Source organism: Coloeus monedula (genome assembly GCF_965178545.1).
Source record: "Coloeus monedula genome assembly, chromosome: 32".
NCBI classification, from domain to species: domain Eukaryota; kingdom Metazoa; phylum Chordata; class Aves; order Passeriformes; family Corvidae; genus Coloeus; species Coloeus monedula.
Genome location: NC_138812.1, coordinates 127,542 through 142,895, shown reverse-complemented (window position 1 = coordinate 142,895; position 15,354 = coordinate 127,542). Strand labels below are relative to the sequence as shown.

The 15,354-nt window shown below is 54.1% G+C and overlaps 2 protein-coding genes across 2 annotated transcripts in view; both read left to right on the top strand.

The window, feature by feature from the left end:
• CHD8 (chromodomain helicase DNA binding protein 8) overlaps positions 1–10,924 on the top strand; it is an 82,668-nt gene extending 71,744 nt beyond the window's left edge. The window contains exons 31-38 of the mRNA XM_082299479.1: positions 299–507; positions 5,475–5,858; positions 8,953–9,140; positions 9,261–9,476; positions 9,606–9,707; positions 10,106–10,225; positions 10,333–10,371; positions 10,642–10,924. Coding sequence (XP_082155605.1) covers positions 299–507; positions 5,475–5,858; positions 8,953–9,140; positions 9,261–9,476; positions 9,606–9,707; positions 10,106–10,225; positions 10,333–10,371; positions 10,642–10,851 — 1,468 coding nt within the window. The 3' untranslated portion in view covers positions 10,852–10,924. The remainder of the gene's footprint in view (positions 1–298; positions 508–5,474; positions 5,859–8,952; positions 9,141–9,260; positions 9,477–9,605; positions 9,708–10,105; positions 10,226–10,332; positions 10,372–10,641) is intronic.
• A 1,180-nt stretch (positions 10,925–12,104) lies between these two features.
• SUPT16H (SPT16 homolog, facilitates chromatin remodeling subunit) overlaps positions 12,105–15,354 on the top strand; it is a 34,537-nt gene continuing 31,287 nt past the window's right edge. The window contains exon 1 of the mRNA XM_082299541.1: positions 12,105–12,226. Within this exon, the coding sequence (XP_082155667.1) occupies positions 12,161–12,226 (66 nt within the window). The 5' untranslated portion in view covers positions 12,105–12,160. The remainder of the gene's footprint in view (positions 12,227–15,354) is intronic.

The window sequence follows — 15,354 nt, the reverse complement described above, 5'->3', positions numbered from 1 at the left end:
GATTTCTGGTTGGTTTCATCCCTTTTTTTGCCATTTTTTTGGCCATTTTTCACCGTTTTTCACCGTTTTTTCACCATTTTCACCATTTCTTGCTGTTTCTTGCGGGTTTTTTTGCCGTTTTTTCACCTTTTTTCACCATTTCTCCCACTTCCCAGTGGCCTCCACTTTTGGGGCCGTTTTGGAGATTTCTGGTTGGTTTCTTCCCCTTTTTCACCATTTTTGGGGCCATTTTTCGCCGTTTTCTCGCCGTTTCTCGCCGTTTTTCACCGTTTTGCCCGTTTCTCTCCCCGTTTTCCAGCTGGACGCGCCGGGAGCAGGCCGATTTCCTGCGCGTGGCCTCGACCTTCGGCGTGGAGCTGGAGCCGGGCTCCGGCCGCTTCCGCTGGGGGCGGTTCCGCGCCTTGGCCAACCTCGAGCGCCGCTCGGACGAGGACCTGACCCGCTTCTACCACGGCTTCGTGGCCATGTGCCGGCAGGTCTGCCGCCTGCCGCCGGCGCCCGGAGACGGTAACGGGCTCAATTCCTGCCGTTTCGGGCAATTCCGGGCCTTTCGGGAGATTTCGGAGCGTTTTGACCCCAAATCGGGCGGTTCGAACCCAAATCGAGGGGGTTTAATCCCAAAACCGGAGGGATTCAGGGAGGTTTGGGGGGGTTTCAGGGGATTCGGGGTTCTCTTTTTTTCTCTCTTGCCCAGTTTCGCCGTCCTCCTTCGTTTTCCCCAATTCCCAAAATCCCGTTTTCGCCCCGTTTTCAACGATTTTCCTGTTTTCTGGTCTCTTTCAGTGGCAGCACCGCTGTCCCAAAACGCCCATTTTTAACCCCATTTCCTCTCTCTCGCAGTGACTCCGGTGCTGTCCCCAGTGCCACTGCTGCCCCAAAACCCCCATTTCCAACCCGTTTTTAACCAATTTCCCCCGTTTTTGTGTCTCTCTCACTGCCGCTGCCACTGTCCCCACCACCACTGTCCCAAACCCCCATTTTCCCCGTTTTCCCCATTTTTAACCCATTTTTAACCCGTTTTTAACAGTTTTTTCCCCATTTTCTCTCTCTCTCAGTGCCTCCACCGCTGTCCTAAACCCCCGTTTTTCCCCTTTTTAACCTGTTTTTAACCATTTTTCCCCATTTTCTCTCTCTCTCAGTGCTGCCGTCGCTGTCCCCACCACCACTGTCCCAAACCCCCATTTTTAACCCGTTTTTAACCAATTCCCCCGTTTCTCTCTCCCAGTGCCACCACCGCTGTCCCTGCCACCCCTGGCCGTGTCCCCACTGCCACTGTCCCAAACCCTCATTTTTCCCATTTTTAACCCCTTTTTAACCCCTTTTTAACCCGGTTTTAACCGATTTCGCCATTTTTTCTCTCTCTGTGCCGCTGCCGTTGTCCCAAATCCCCATTTTTCCCTGTTTTTAACCCGTTTTTAACCATTTATTCCCCATTTTTTCTCTTTCTCAGTGCCGCCACCGCTGTCCCCACTGCCACTGTCCCAAACCCCCATTTTTCCCATTTTTAACCCATTTCTAACCCATTTTTTCCCCATTTTTTCCCCGTTTTTAACCCATTCCCCCATCTCTCTCTCTCCCAGTGCCACCGCCGCTGTCCCAAACCACCATTTTTAACCCATTTTCCCCATTTTTTCCCCATTTTTCCCCATTTTTCCCCATTTTTAACCAATTCCCCCATTTCTCTCTCTCTCCCAGTGCCACCACCGCTGTCCCCGCTGCCCCTGGCCGTGTCCCCACTGCCGCTGTCCCGACCCCCCATTTTCCCCGTTTTTAACCCATTTCTAACCCATTTTTTCCCCGTTTTTTCCCCGTTTTTAACCCATTCCCCCATTTCTCTATCTCCCAGTGCCACCACCACTGTCCCAAACCCCCATTTTTCCCCATTTTTTCCCCATTTTCTCCCCATTTTTAACCAATTCCCCCATCTCTCTCTCTCCCAGTGCCGCTGCCGCTGTCCCAAACCCCCATTTTCCCATTTCTCACCCATTTCTAACCCATTTTTCCCCGTTTTTAACCCATTTCTAACCCATTTTTTCCCCATTTTTTCCCCATTTCTCCCCGTTTTTAACCAATTCCCCCATCTCTCTCTCTCTCCCAGTGCCGCCACCGCTGTCCCAAACCCCCATTTTTAACCCATTTCTAACCCGTTTTTTCCCCGTTTTTTCCCCGTTTTTTTCCCCATTTTTAACCCATTTTTTCCCCATTTCTAACCCATTTTTCCCCGTTTTTTCCCCATTTCTAACCCATTTTTTCCCCATTTCTCCCCATTTTTAACCCATTCCCCCATTTCTCTCTCTCCCAGTGCCGCCGCCGCTGTCCCAAACCCCCATTTTCCCATTTCTAACCCATTTTTTCCCCATTTTTCCCCTTTTTAACCCATTTTTTCCCCGTTTTTAACCCCTTTTCCCCATTTTTCCCCATTTCTCCCCATTTTTAACCCATTCCCCATCTCTCTCTCTCTCCCAGTGCCACCGCCGCTGTCCCCGCCGCCCCTGGCTGTGTCCCCACTGCCACTGTCCCAAACCCCCATTTTCCCATTTCTCACCCATTTCTAACCCATTTTTCCCCTTTTTTCCCCATTTCTCCCCATTTTTATCCAATTCCCCCATCTCTCTCTCTCCCAGTGCCGCCGCCGCTGTCCCAAACCCCCATTTTTAACCCATTTCTAACCCATTTCTAACCCATTTTTCCCCGTTTTTTCCCCATTTTCCCCATTTCTAACCCATTTTTTCCCCATTTTTCCCCATTTTTAACCCATTCCCCCATTTCTCTCTCTCCCAGTGCCACCACCGCTGTCCCCGCCGCCCCTGGCCGTGTCCCCACTGCCACTGTCCCAAACCCCCATTTCTAACCCATTTCTAACTCATTTCTAACCCATTTTTCCCCATTTCTAACCCATTTTCTCCCCATTTTTAACCCATTCCCCCGTCTCTCTCTCTCTCCCAGTGCCGCCACCGCTGTCCCCGCTGCCCCTGGCCGTGTCCCTGGCACCGCTGTCCCAAACCCCCATTTTCCCCATTTCTAACCCATTTTTTCCCCATTTTTCCCCTTTTTTCCCCATTTTTCCCCATTTTTAACCCATTTCTAACCCGTTTTTTCCCATTTTTCCTCATTTCTAACCCATTTTTCCCCATTTCTCCCCATTTTTAACCCATTCCCCCATCTCTCTCTCTCCCAGTGCCGCCGCCGCTGTCCCAAACCCCCATTTTCCCATTTCTAACCCATTTTTTCCCCGTTTTTTCCCCATTTCTAACCCATTTTTTCCCCATTTCTAACCCCTTTTTTCCCCATTTTTTCCCCGTTTCTCCCCATTTTTAACCCATTCCCCCATCTCTCTCTCTCCCAGTGCCACCCCCGCTGTCCCAAACCCCCATTTTTCCCATTTCTAACCCGTTTTTCCCCGTTTTTAACCCATTCCCCCGTCTCTCTCTCTCTCCCAGTGCCACCGCCGCTGTCCCCGCCGCCCCTGGCCGTGTCCCCACTGCCACTGTCCCAAACCCCCATTTTCCCATTTCTAACCCGTTTTTTCCCCGTTTTTTCCCCGTTTTTTCCCCATTTCTAACCCATTTTTTCCCCATTTCTCCCCATTTTTAACCCATTCCCCCGTTTCTCTCTCTCTCCCAGTGCCGCCGCCGCTGTCCCCGCCGCCCCTGGCTGTGTCCCTACTGCCACTGTCCCAAACCCCCATTTTCCCATTTCTAACCCATTTCTAACCCATTTTTTCCCCATTTCTCCCCGTTTTTAACCCATTCCCCCATCTCTCTCTCTCTCCCAGTGCCGCCGCCGCTGTCCCCGCCGCCCCTGGCCGTGTCCCCACTGCCGCTGTCCCAAACCCCCATTTTCCCATTTTTAACCCATTTTTAACCATTTTTTCCCCGTTTTTTCCCCATTTTTAACCCATTTTTTCCCCATTTCTCCCCATTTTTAACCCATTCCCCCGTCTCTCTCTCTCTCCCAGTGCCGCCGCCGCTGTCCCCGCCGCCCCTGGCCGTGTCTCCACTGCCACTGTCCCAAACCCCCATTTTTAACCCATTTCTAACCCATTTTCCCCATTTTTCCCCATTTCTAACCCATTTTTTCCCCGTTTTTTCCCCTTTTTAACCCATTTTTTCCCCGTTTTTTCCCCATTTTTCCCCTTTTTAACCCATTTCTCCCCATTTTTAACCAATTCCCCCATCTCTCTCTCTCTCCCAGTGCCGCCGCCGCTGTCCCAAACTCCCATTTTCCCATTTCTCACCCATTTCTAACCCATTTTTCCCCGTTTTTAACCCATTTCTAACCCATTTTTTCCCCGTTTTTCACCATTTCTCACCCATTTCTAACCCATTTTTCCCCGTTTTTTCCCCATTTCTAACCCATTTTTTCCCCATTTTTCCCCATTTTTTCCCCGTTTCTCCCCATTTTTAACCCATTCCCCCATTTCTCTCTCTCCCAGTGCCGCCGCCGCTGTCCCCGCCGCCCCTGGCCGTGTCCCCACTGCCACTGTCCCAAACCCCCATTTTCCCCATTTCTAACCCGTTTTTTCCCCGTTTTTTCCCCGTTTTTTTCCATTTTTTCCCCGTTTTTCCCCATTTCTCCCCATTTTTAACCCATTCCCCCATCTCTCTCTCTCTCCCAGTGCCACCACCGCTGTCCCCGCCGCCCCTGGCCGTGTCCCCACTGCCACTGTCCCAAACCCCCATTTCTAACCCATTTTCCCCATTTTTTCCCCATTTTTTCCCCATTTCTCCCCATTTTTAACCCATTCCCCCATTTCTCTCTCTCCCAGTGCCGCCGCCGCTGTCCCCGCCGCCCCTGGCCGTGTCCCTGGCACCACTGTCCCAAACCCCCATTTTTAACCCATTTTTTCCCCGTTTTTCCCCATTTCTCCCCGTTTTTAACCCATTCCCCCATCTCTCTCTCTCCCAGTGCCACTGCCGCTGTCCCAAAGCCCCATTTTCCCCATTTTTAACCCATTTTCCCCATTTCTAACCCGTTTTTTCCCCATTTTTAACCCATTTTTAACCCATTTTCCCCATTTCTAACCCATTTTTCCCCGTTTTCTCCCCATTTTTAACCCATTCCCCCATTTCTCTCTCTCCCAGTGCCACCCCCGCTGTCCCCGCTGCCCCTGGCCGTGTCCCCACTGCCGCTGTCCCGACCCCCCATTTTCCCCGTTTTTAACCCATTTCTAACCCATTTTTTCCCCGTTTTTTCCCCGTTTTTAACCCATTCCCCCATTTCTCTATCTCCCAGTGCCACCACCACTGTCCCAAACCCCCATTTTTCCCCATTTTTTCCCCATTTTCTCCCCATTTTTAACCAATTCCCCCATCTCTCTCTCTCCCAGTGCCGCTGCCGCTGTCCCAAACCCCCATTTTCCCATTTCTCACCCATTTCTAACCCATTTTTCCCCGTTTTTAACCCATTTCTAACCCATTTTTTCCCCATTTCTCCCCATTTTTAACCCATTCCCCCATCTCTCTCTCTCCCAGTGCCGCCGCCGCTGTCCCCGCCGCCCCTGGCCGTGTCTCCGGCGCTGGCCCTGCGCTGCCTGCGCCGCCTGGCGCTGCTGCGCTGCCTGCGGGAGCGGGTGCTGCCGCACCCGGCGCTGGGCTCGCTCTTGGCGCGGGTGCCGCCGCCGGCGCCGCCGTTGCCGCCCTGGTGGCTGCGGGGCGTGCACGACGCCGAACTGCTGCGCGCCGCCGCCCGCCACGGCCTGCGCGGGGCCCTGCTCCGCGGCGGAATCACCCCCGGCGGCCGCGGCACCGAAGCGGCAGCACCGGGCAGCGGGGACGGCGAGCGGCGGGAGGGGACGGCGGAGAGGGAGGAGGAGGAGGAGGAGGAGGAGGAGGAGGAGGAGGAGGAGGAGGAGGAGAGCGAGGAGGAGGAAGGAGGTGAGGTTTGGGGGAAAAATGGGGGTTTGGGGGGAAAAAGGCTGAGTTTTGGGGGGAAAAGGGTGAAAAAGGGGAAAGGAGCTCGGATTTGGGGGGAGGAGGAGGAGGAGGAAGAGGAGGAGGAAGGAGGTGAGGTTTGGGGGGAAAAATGGGGGTTTGGGGGGAAAAATTCTGAGTTTTGGGGGGAAAAGGGTGAAAAAGGGGGAAGGAGCTCGGATTTGGGGGGAGGAGGAGGAGGAGGAGGAGGAGGAGGAAGGAGGTGAGTTTTAGGGGGAAAAATGGGGATTTGGGGGAAAAGGGGATTCTAAATTTTGGGGGGAAAAAGGGGAAAGGAGCTCAAATTTGGGGGGAGGAAGAGGAAGGAGGTGAGTTTTGGGGGAAAAACGGGGATTTGGGGGGGAAAGGGGGTTCCAAATTTTGGGGGAAAAACAGGGAAAAAAGGGGGAAAGGAGCTCGAATTTGGGGGGAGGAGGAGGAAGGAGGTGAGGTTTAGGGGGGAAAATGGGGGTTTGGGGGGGAAAAAGGCTGAGTTTTGGGGGGAAAAGGGTGAAAAAGGGGAAAGGAGCTGAGATTTGGGAAGAGGAGGAGGAGGAAGGCGGTGAGGTTTGGGGAGAAAAATGGGGATTTGGGGGAAAAAGGGGATTCCAAATTCTGGAGGGAAAAAGGGGAAAAGGGGGAAAGGAGCTCGAATTTGGGAAGAGGAGGAGGAGGAGGAAGAGGAGGAGGAAGGAGGTGAGGTTTGGGAGGGAGGAAGACGGGGATTTGGGGGAAAAAGGGGATTCTAAATTTTGGGGGAAAGATGGGAAAAGGGGGAAAGGAGCTCGAATTTGGGGGGAGGAGGAGAGCGAGGAGGAGGAGGAGGAAGGAGGTGAGTTTTGGTGGGAAAAATGGGGATTTGGGGGAAAAAGGGGATTCTAAATTTTGGGGGAAAGATGGGAAAAGGGGGAAAGGAGCTCGAATTTGGGGGGAGGAGGAGAGCGAGGAGGAGGAGGAGGAAGGAGGTGAGTTTTGGGAGGAAAAACGGGGATTTGGGGGGGAAAAGGGGATTCCAAGTTTTGGGGGAAAAACGGGGAAAAAAGGGGAAAGAACTCGAATTTGGGGGAAGGAAGAGGAAGAGGAAGGAGGTGAGTTTTGGGGGGAAAAACGGGGATTTGGGGGGAAAAAAGTCTGAGTTTTGGGGGGAAAAGGGTGAAAAAGGGGGAAAAGGAGGTGAGATTTCAGGGAAAAAGGAGGAGGAGGAGGAGGAAGGAGGTGAATTTTGGGGGGAAAAACGGGGATTTGGGGGGAAAAGGGGATTCTAAATTTTGGGGGAAAGATGGGAAAAGGGGGAAAGGAGCTCGGATTTGGGGGGAGGAAGAGGAAGAGGAAGGAGGTGAGGTTTTGGTGGGGGGGGAAATGGGGATTTGGGGGGGAAAAAGGGGATTCTAAATTTTCTGGGGAAAAATGGGGAAAAAGGGGAAAGGAGCTCAAATTTGGGGGGAGGAAGAGGAAGAGGAAGGAGGTGAGTTTTGGGGGGAAAAACGGGGATTTGGGGGGGAAAAGGGGGTTCTAAATTTTGGGGGAAAAAAGGGGAAAATGGGAAAGGAGCTTGGATTTAGGGGGAGGAAGAGGAGGAGGAAGGAGGTGAGGTTTGGGGGGGGAAATGGGGGTTTGGGGGGAAAAAAGTCGGAGTTTTGGGGGGAAAAGGGTAAAAAAGGGGAAAGGAGCTGAGATTTGGAGGGAAAATGAGGAAGGAGGGAGGTGAATTTTGGGGGGAAAAAACGGGGATTTGGGGGGAAAATGGGATTCTAAATTTTGGAGGGAAAAAGGGGAAAAGGGGGAAAGGAGCTCGAATTTGGGAAGAGGAGGAGGAGGAGGAAGAGGAGGAGGAAGGAGGTGAGGTTTGGGGGGGGAAATGGGGGTTTGGGGGGAAAAAAGGCTGAGTTTTGGGGGGAAAAGGGTAAAAAAGGGGGAAGGAGCTTGGATTTGGAGGGAGAAGGAGGAGGAGGAGGAAGGAGGTGAGTTTTGGGGGGAAAAACGGGGATTTGGAGGGGGAAAGGGGATTCCAAATTTTGGGGAAAAAAAGGGGGAAAAGAACTCGAATTTGGGGGGAGAAGGAGAGCGAGGAGGAGGAGGAGGAAGGAGGTGAGGTTTGGGGGGAAAAATGGGGATTTGGGGGGGAAAAGGGTTCCAAATTTTGGGGAAAAAAAGGGGGAAAAGAACTCGAATTTGGGGGGAGGAGGAGAGCGAGGAGGAGGAGGAGGAAGGAGGTGAGGTTTGGGGGGAAAAATGGGGATTTGGGGGAAAAAGGGGATTCTGAATTTTGGGGGAAAAACAGGGAAAAAAGGGGGAAAGGAGCTTGAATTTGGGAAGAGGAGGAGGAGGAGGAAGAGGAGGAGGAAGGAGGTGAGGTTTGGGGGGAAAAACGGGGATTTGGGGGGGAAAAAGGCTGAGTTTTGGGGGGAAAAGGGTGAAAAAGGGGAAAGGAGCTCGGATTTGGGGGGAGGAGGAGGAAGAGGAAGAGGAAGGAGGTGAGGTTTGGGGGGAAAAATGGGGATTTGGGGGGGGAAAGGGGATTCCAAATTTTGGGGAAAAAAAGGGGGAAAAGAACTCGAATTTGGGGGGAGGAGGAGAGCGAGGAGGAGGAGGAGGAAGGAGGTGAGGTTTGGGGGGAAAAATGGGGATTTGGGGGGGAAAAGGGGGTTCCAAATTTTGGGGGAAAAACGGGGAAAAAAGAGGGAAAGGAGCTTGAATTTGGGGGGAGGAAGAGGAAGGGGGTGAGTTTTTTGGGGGGAAAAACGGGGAAAAAAGGGGAAAGAAGCTTAGATTTGGGGGGAGGAGGAGGAGGAGGAGGAAGGACACGAGAGAGAAAGGTGGAAAAATGGGAGGAGAATCCCCAATTTTGGGGTTTTCAAAGGGGATCCCAAACGTGTGGGATTCCGAGGGAGTTTTTTGGGGCGATTTGGAGGGAAAAGAGCCCGAATTGGGGCCGGAAGAACGGAGGGGAAAGCGGAAAATGCCCCAAAGTTCCGGGATGGGACGGGGAAAACCCCAAAATCCTGGGATGGGGGGGAGGGGGGGGATTTTTTGGGGGGAGTTCAAAGCGTTTTTGGGGTCCCCCTTCGTGCAGGGCCGGAGCCTCTGGAGGATGAGGAGGAGGAGGAAGAGGAGGAGGAGGAGGAGGGGGGGGAGGACGAGGATTCCCCTCCCCCCTCAGGCGAGGGCGGCTCCCCCAAACCTCCCCTCCCCCACCCTGCGCCCCGAAATCTCCTCTACTGGCCCAAGGTACGGAAATCACCCCAAAAACCCCAAAATTCGAGGAGGAGGGGGTGGGTGGTGTGGGGGGGGATGTTCCGGGATGGCGGAACTGCGGGATTTTCCCAAAACCGCCGTTTTTCACCCCAGGACCGGGCGCTGATCCGGAGGCTGGACCTGATCTGCCGGGCGGTGCTGACGGCGGGGGAGGGGCCGCCCCTCCCCCCCCTCCACGAGGATTTCGGGGGGGTCCCGGGGGGGTTCCCCGAGCCCGCCCCTCCCCCACCCCCTCCGCAGGCCCCTCCCCCCTTCCCCTCCCCCCGCGGGCGCCACCAGGACAAGGAGTTCACCGTGCAGATCAAAGACGTGAGTGCCCAAATCCGGCCTTTTTTCCACCCAAAATTCCCGCCCTCCATAACAACCGGGCCCCTCCCCCGCCGCGGGTTTTTCCCGATTCTGCCGGATTCTGCCCCAATTCCGCGGCGTTTCCCGCAGGAGGAGGGGCTGAAGTTGACCTTCCAGAAGCACCGGCTGGGCCCCAACGGGGCCGCGCGGGGACCCCCGCCCCAAAAAAAGAACAGCAAGAAGCTGGTGGAGGTGAGGGGGCGTTTCGGGGCTAAAAAGCCCGGTTTTGGGGAATTCCAGGTCGCACCCGAGTTTTTCAGGAGTTCGGAGCCCGCCCTGCTGAAATTGGGGGGTTTAAATGCCAGGATTTGGGGGGGGGGAACTGAGAAAATTGGGGGGGTTCCTGTTGGGTTTTGGGGGTTCGACACCAAAATCTGGCAGTTTCCCATCAGGTTTTTGGGGTTTCGCAGCCAAATTTGGGGGTGGGAATTTTTGGGGAGCCTCTGGTGGGTTCAGAGCCTCAAAACCCCTCAAGATTTTGGGGCGCTGCCATTTTCACCCCCGGATTTGTGGGGTTTTTAACACGATTTGGGGTTTTTTTTCCTGATGTTTGGCCTTTTTTCCCGAAATCGGCGTTTTTCTCCCCAAAGCTGGAGCTGCGCTGCCTCGAGGGGCTCCGAGACCCCGGGGGGGACCCCGAGAACGTCATGGTGGCCCCTCCCCCCCCCCGCGGCGACGCCCCCGAATTTGCCGACCCCAGGCTGCTGCCGGTGAGCCCCGAAATGCCCGGAATTTACCCCAAAACTGCTGAATCCACCCCCAAAACCTTCTGAATTTGCAAAAAACCCCCCCAAATCCTCTTCTCCTTCCTCTGCAGTTCATGGAGCAGCGACGGGAAAAGTGGCACCGGAAAAAGGTACTTTGGGAGCTCCCGAAAATCCCCAAAGTCCCCTGAAATTGGGGTGGGGGAGGGGCGGGATCCCCCTAATTTCATTCAGGGGTGTCCTGGCCCCTCCCACTCCTTTTGAGCCTAAAATTCGGGGGTTTTTTTTAAATGATTTTGGGGTAGTTTTAAGTATTTTATGTCTCATTTGGGGTTTGGGGCGTGGCTTGTGCTGACCACGCCCATTTAAGCCCCACCCCTCACTCATCACTTTTGTCTCCCCTCCCCCCCCCCCTCCCCCAGTTCCTCCCCTCCCCCCCCTCAGGTTTGGATCTTTCCAAGATGGTGGCGCTGATGGGGGGCGGGGCCAGCGGCGGAGGGGGCGTGGCCTCGCCTTCCTTGGCCCCGCCCCCGCGCTTCCGGCCAGAAGCGGAAGAGGAAGCGGAAGCAGGAAGTGGGTGCTGCCCCCTGCTGGCCGACCCCATGTTGCCGCCCACTTCCGACTCGGATTAATCCCCGCCCCTTTTCCTGCTGGGGCCACGCCCCCCTCCCCATATTTATATAAATATGTAAAATGTCTCTGTGTCATAAGGGGGGCGGGGCGGGGGGCGGGGCTAAGCGGGGCGGGGCCAAAAGGGGCGGGGTCAATCGGGCTGGGGCTGGCGGGATGGGAGGGGCCTGGCGGGGGTTTTTTTTTTTTTTTTTAATAAAAGGTTTGGAAACGGAGCGAGCGCTGCGAGTAGTTTTCCCCTAATTGGTTGCTAATTGAGGTTCTTATTTACCGTCGTTGATTCGTCCCTCGCCGTAACGGGCTCCTTTAATTAAACGCCTCTGGTAATTAATGATCCCCACACGCGCATTCCCCTCTCTCACCACCAGGGGGCGCCTGCCGAGCTCTCCCCCTCACGATTTTCCCGCCTCTTCTGGTCACGTGACGACGTCCACTCGCAGCTTTCCCGCCTCTCTCCCCTGTCACGTGATCGCCCCCCCCGCACGGGTTTCCCGCCTCTTCCCCCATCACGTGATGCAGGCGCGGCGCCATTTCCCTCCCTTTTCCTGCATTCCCGCATCACGTGACGCCGGCCCCCTCAGCTCCCTTTTCCCGCCTCCCCCCCCCCGTCACGTCAGGAAGGAGCCGCTTTCCCCCCCCCCCCCCGCCATTTCCCGCTTCTCTTTTCCCTCCGTCTCCCTCTTCTTTTCCTCCACGTAAATCCTGCGCTTCCCTCCCCCCGGCGTTTCCCGCTTCTCCCCCTCACGACTTTCCCGCTCCTCTCCCCGTCACGTGACAGCGGCGCCCTCAGCCCCCGTTTCCCCCGCCTCTCCCTGATCACGTGACGCGGGAACGGCGCGGTTCCCCCCCCCTTCCCGTTCCTCTATCACGTGACCGCGCCCCTTCCGCTGCCGTTTCCCCGCCTCCCCCCGTCACGTGACAAAGGAACCGCTTCCTTCCCCGGTTTTACCGTTCCCCCCCCCCCCCATTTCCCGTTTTCCCTCCCCTCTCCGTTTCTCGCTTTTCCCTCAGGAGAAACCGACCTGAGGGGGAAACCCCCTCCCCCCACCCCCTTAATTCCCGCCTCTCCCCCGTCACGTGACGCGCACCCCAGCCCTCCCCTCCCGCCCTTTTCCCGCTGCCCCGGAAGCGGAAGTTCCCCTCAGGCCGCACTTCCGGGGGGACGCCGCGGCGCGGGAGGAGGAGGAGGAGGAGGAGGCGGCGGCGGCGGCGGCGACTCGGGGGCTCCCGGCGGGGGGGGGGGTCCCGTCGGGGGGGTCCCGGACGAGCCCAGAGGGTGCCGGGGGCCGCTCGCCCCGGCTGGGCCCCCTCATGGCGCTCAGCCTGGACCGCGAGGCCTTTTCGCGGCGGCTGCGGCGGCTCTACGCGAGCTGGCAGGTGGGGGAGGGGCGGGGGCGGGGGGGGGGGGGGGGCTTGTGAGGGGGACCGGGGTGGGGGAGGGGCGCGGGGGGGGGGGCGGGAGGGAGGGGGGGAGTTTGGGGTGGGGGAGGGGCGGGGATGGGGTGGGGATGGGGTGGGGGAGGGGCCTGAGGGAGATTTTGGGGGGGGGGGGGGTTTGAGGTGAATTTGGGGGGGTTGGGGTGAATTTGGGGGGATTGAGGTGAATTTGGGATATTCGAGTTCATTTGGGGGGGTTGGGGTGAATTTGGGGGGGTTGGGGTGAATTTGGGGGATTTGAGTTGAATTTGGGGGGGTTGGGGTGAATTTGGGGGATTTGAGTTGAATTTGGGGAGGATTGAGGTGAATTTGGGGGGATTCGAGGTGAACTTGAGGGATTTGAGTTGAATTTGGGGGATTTGAGTTGAATTTGAGGGATTTGAGTTGAATTTGGGGGAGTTGAGGTGAATTTGGGGGGGGGGAGTTGAATTTGGGATATTCGAGTTGAATTTGGGGGGGTTGAGGTGGATTTGGGGGATTTGAGTTGAATTTGGGGGATTTGAGTTGAATTTGGGGAGGATTGAGGTGAATTTGGGGGGGATTCGAGGAGAATTTGGGGGGATTTGAGTTGAATTTGAGGGATTTGAGTTGAATTTGGGGGGGTTGGGGTGAATTTGGGGATTCGAGTTGAATTTGGGGGGGATTCGAGGAGAATTTGGGGGGATTTGAGTTGAATTTGGGGGATTTGAGTTGAATTTGGGGGATTTGAGTTGAATTTGGGGGGATTGAGGTGAATTTGGGGGGGATTCGAGGTGAATTTGAGGGATTCCAGTTGAAATTGGGGGATTTGAGTAGAATTTGAGGGATTTGAGTTGAATTTGGGGGGGTTGAGGTGAATTTGGGGGGGTTGGAGTTGAATTTGGGGGGGTTGGGGTGAATTTGGGGGGATTTGAGTTGAATTTGAGGGATTTGAGTTGAATTTGGGGGGGTTGGGGTGAATTTGGGGATTCGAGTTGAATTTGGGGGGGATTCGAGGAGAATTTGGGGGGATTTGAGTTGAATTTGGGGGGGATTTGAGTTGAATTTGGGGGGGTTGGAGTTGAATTTGGGGGGATTTGAGTTGAATTTGAGGGATTTGAGTTGAATTTGGGGGGGTTGGAGTTGAATTTGGGGGGATTTGAGTTGAATTTGAGGGATTTGAGTTGAATTTGGGGGGGTTGAGTTGAATTTGAGGGATTTGAGTTGATTTTGGGGGGGTTGAGTTGAATTTGAGGGATTTGAGTTGAATTTGAGGGATTTGAGTAGAATTTGGGGGGGTTGAGTTGAATTTGGGGGGGTTGAGGTGAATTTGGGGGATTTGAGTTGAATTTGGGGGGGATTTGAGTTGGATTTGGGGGGGTTGAGGTGAATTTGGGGGGGTTGGGGTGAATTTGGGGGGATTCGAGGTGAATTTGAGGGATTTGAGTTGAATTTGAGGGATTTGAGTTGAATTTGGGGGGGTTGGAGTTGAATTTGGGGGGATTTGAGTTGAATTTGGGGGGGTTGAGGTGAATTTGGGGGGGTTGGAGTTGAATTTGGGGGGGATTTGAGTTGAATTTGAGGGATTTGAGTTGGATTTGGGGGATTTGAGTTGAATTTGGGGGGGATTTGAGTTGAATTTGAGTGATTTGAGTTGGATTTGGGGGGGTTGAGGTGAATTTGGGGGGGTTGAGTTGAATTTGGGGGGGTTGAGGTGAATTTGGGGGAGTTGAGTTGAATTTGAGGGATTTGAGTTGAATTTGGGGGGGATTCGAGGAGAATTTGAGGGATTTGAGTTGAATTTGGGGGGGTTGAGTTGAATTTGGGGGGGTTGAGTTGAATTTGAGGGATTTGAGTTGAATTTGAGGGGGATTTGAGTTGGATTTGGGGGGGTTGAGGTGAATTTGGGGGGGTTGGGGTGAATTTGGGGGGATTCGAGGTGAATTTGAGGGATTTGAGTTAAATTTGGGGGGATTTGAGTTAAATTTGGGGGGGTTGGAGTTGAATTTGAGGGATTTGAGTTGAATTTGGGGGGATTTGAGTTAAATTTGGGGGGGTTGGAGTTGAATTTGGGGGGATTTGAGTTGAATTTGGGGGGGTTGAGGTGAATTTGAGAGATTTGAGTTGAATTTGAGGGATTTGAGTTAAATTTGGGGGGATTTGAGTTAAATTTGGGGGGGTTGGAGTTGAATTTGAGGGATTTGAGTTGAATTTGGGGGGATTTGAGTTGAATTTGGGGGATTTGAGTTGAATTGGGGGATTTGAGTTGAATTTGGGGGGGTTGGAGTTGAATTTGGGGGAGTTGGGGTGAATTTGGGGGGGATTTGAGTTGAATTTGAGGGATTTGAGTTGAATTGGGGGGATTTGAGTTGAATTTGGGGGTTTGAGTTGAATTTGAGGGATTCGAGTTGAATTTGGGGGGGTTGAGGTGAATTTGGGGGGGATTTGAGTTGAATTTGGGGGGGATTTGAGTTGAATTTGAGGGATTTGAGTTGAATTTGGGGGGGTTGAGGTGAATTTGGGGGGGATTTGAGTAGAATTTGGGGGGGTTGGAGTTGAATTTGAGGGGGTTGAGGTGAATTCGGGGGGGATTCGAGGAGAATTTGGGGGGATTTGAGTTAAATTTGAGGGATTGGAGTTGAATTTGGGGGGATTTGAGTTGAATTTGAGGGATTGGAGTTGAATTTGGGGGGGATTCGAGGTGAATTTGAGGGATTTGAGTTGAATTTGAGGGATTCAAGTAGAATTTGGGGGAGTTGAGGTGAATTTGAGGGATTTGAGTTGAATTTGAGGGATTCAAGTAGAATTTGGGGGAGTTGAGGTGAATTTGAGGGATTTGAGTTGAATTTGAGGGATTCGAGTTGAATTGGGGGATTTGAGTTGAATTTGAGGGATTTGAGTTGAATTGGGGGATTTGAGTTAAATTTGGGGGGGTTGGAGTTGAATTGGGGGATTTGAGTTAAATTTGAGGGATATGAGTTGAATTTGGGGGGATTTGAGTTGAATTTGAGGGATTTGAGTTGAATTTGGGGGGGTTGAGGTGAATTTGGGGGGGATTTGAGTAGAATTTGGGGGTGTTGGAGTTGAATTTGTGGGGGGCTTTAAGTGGA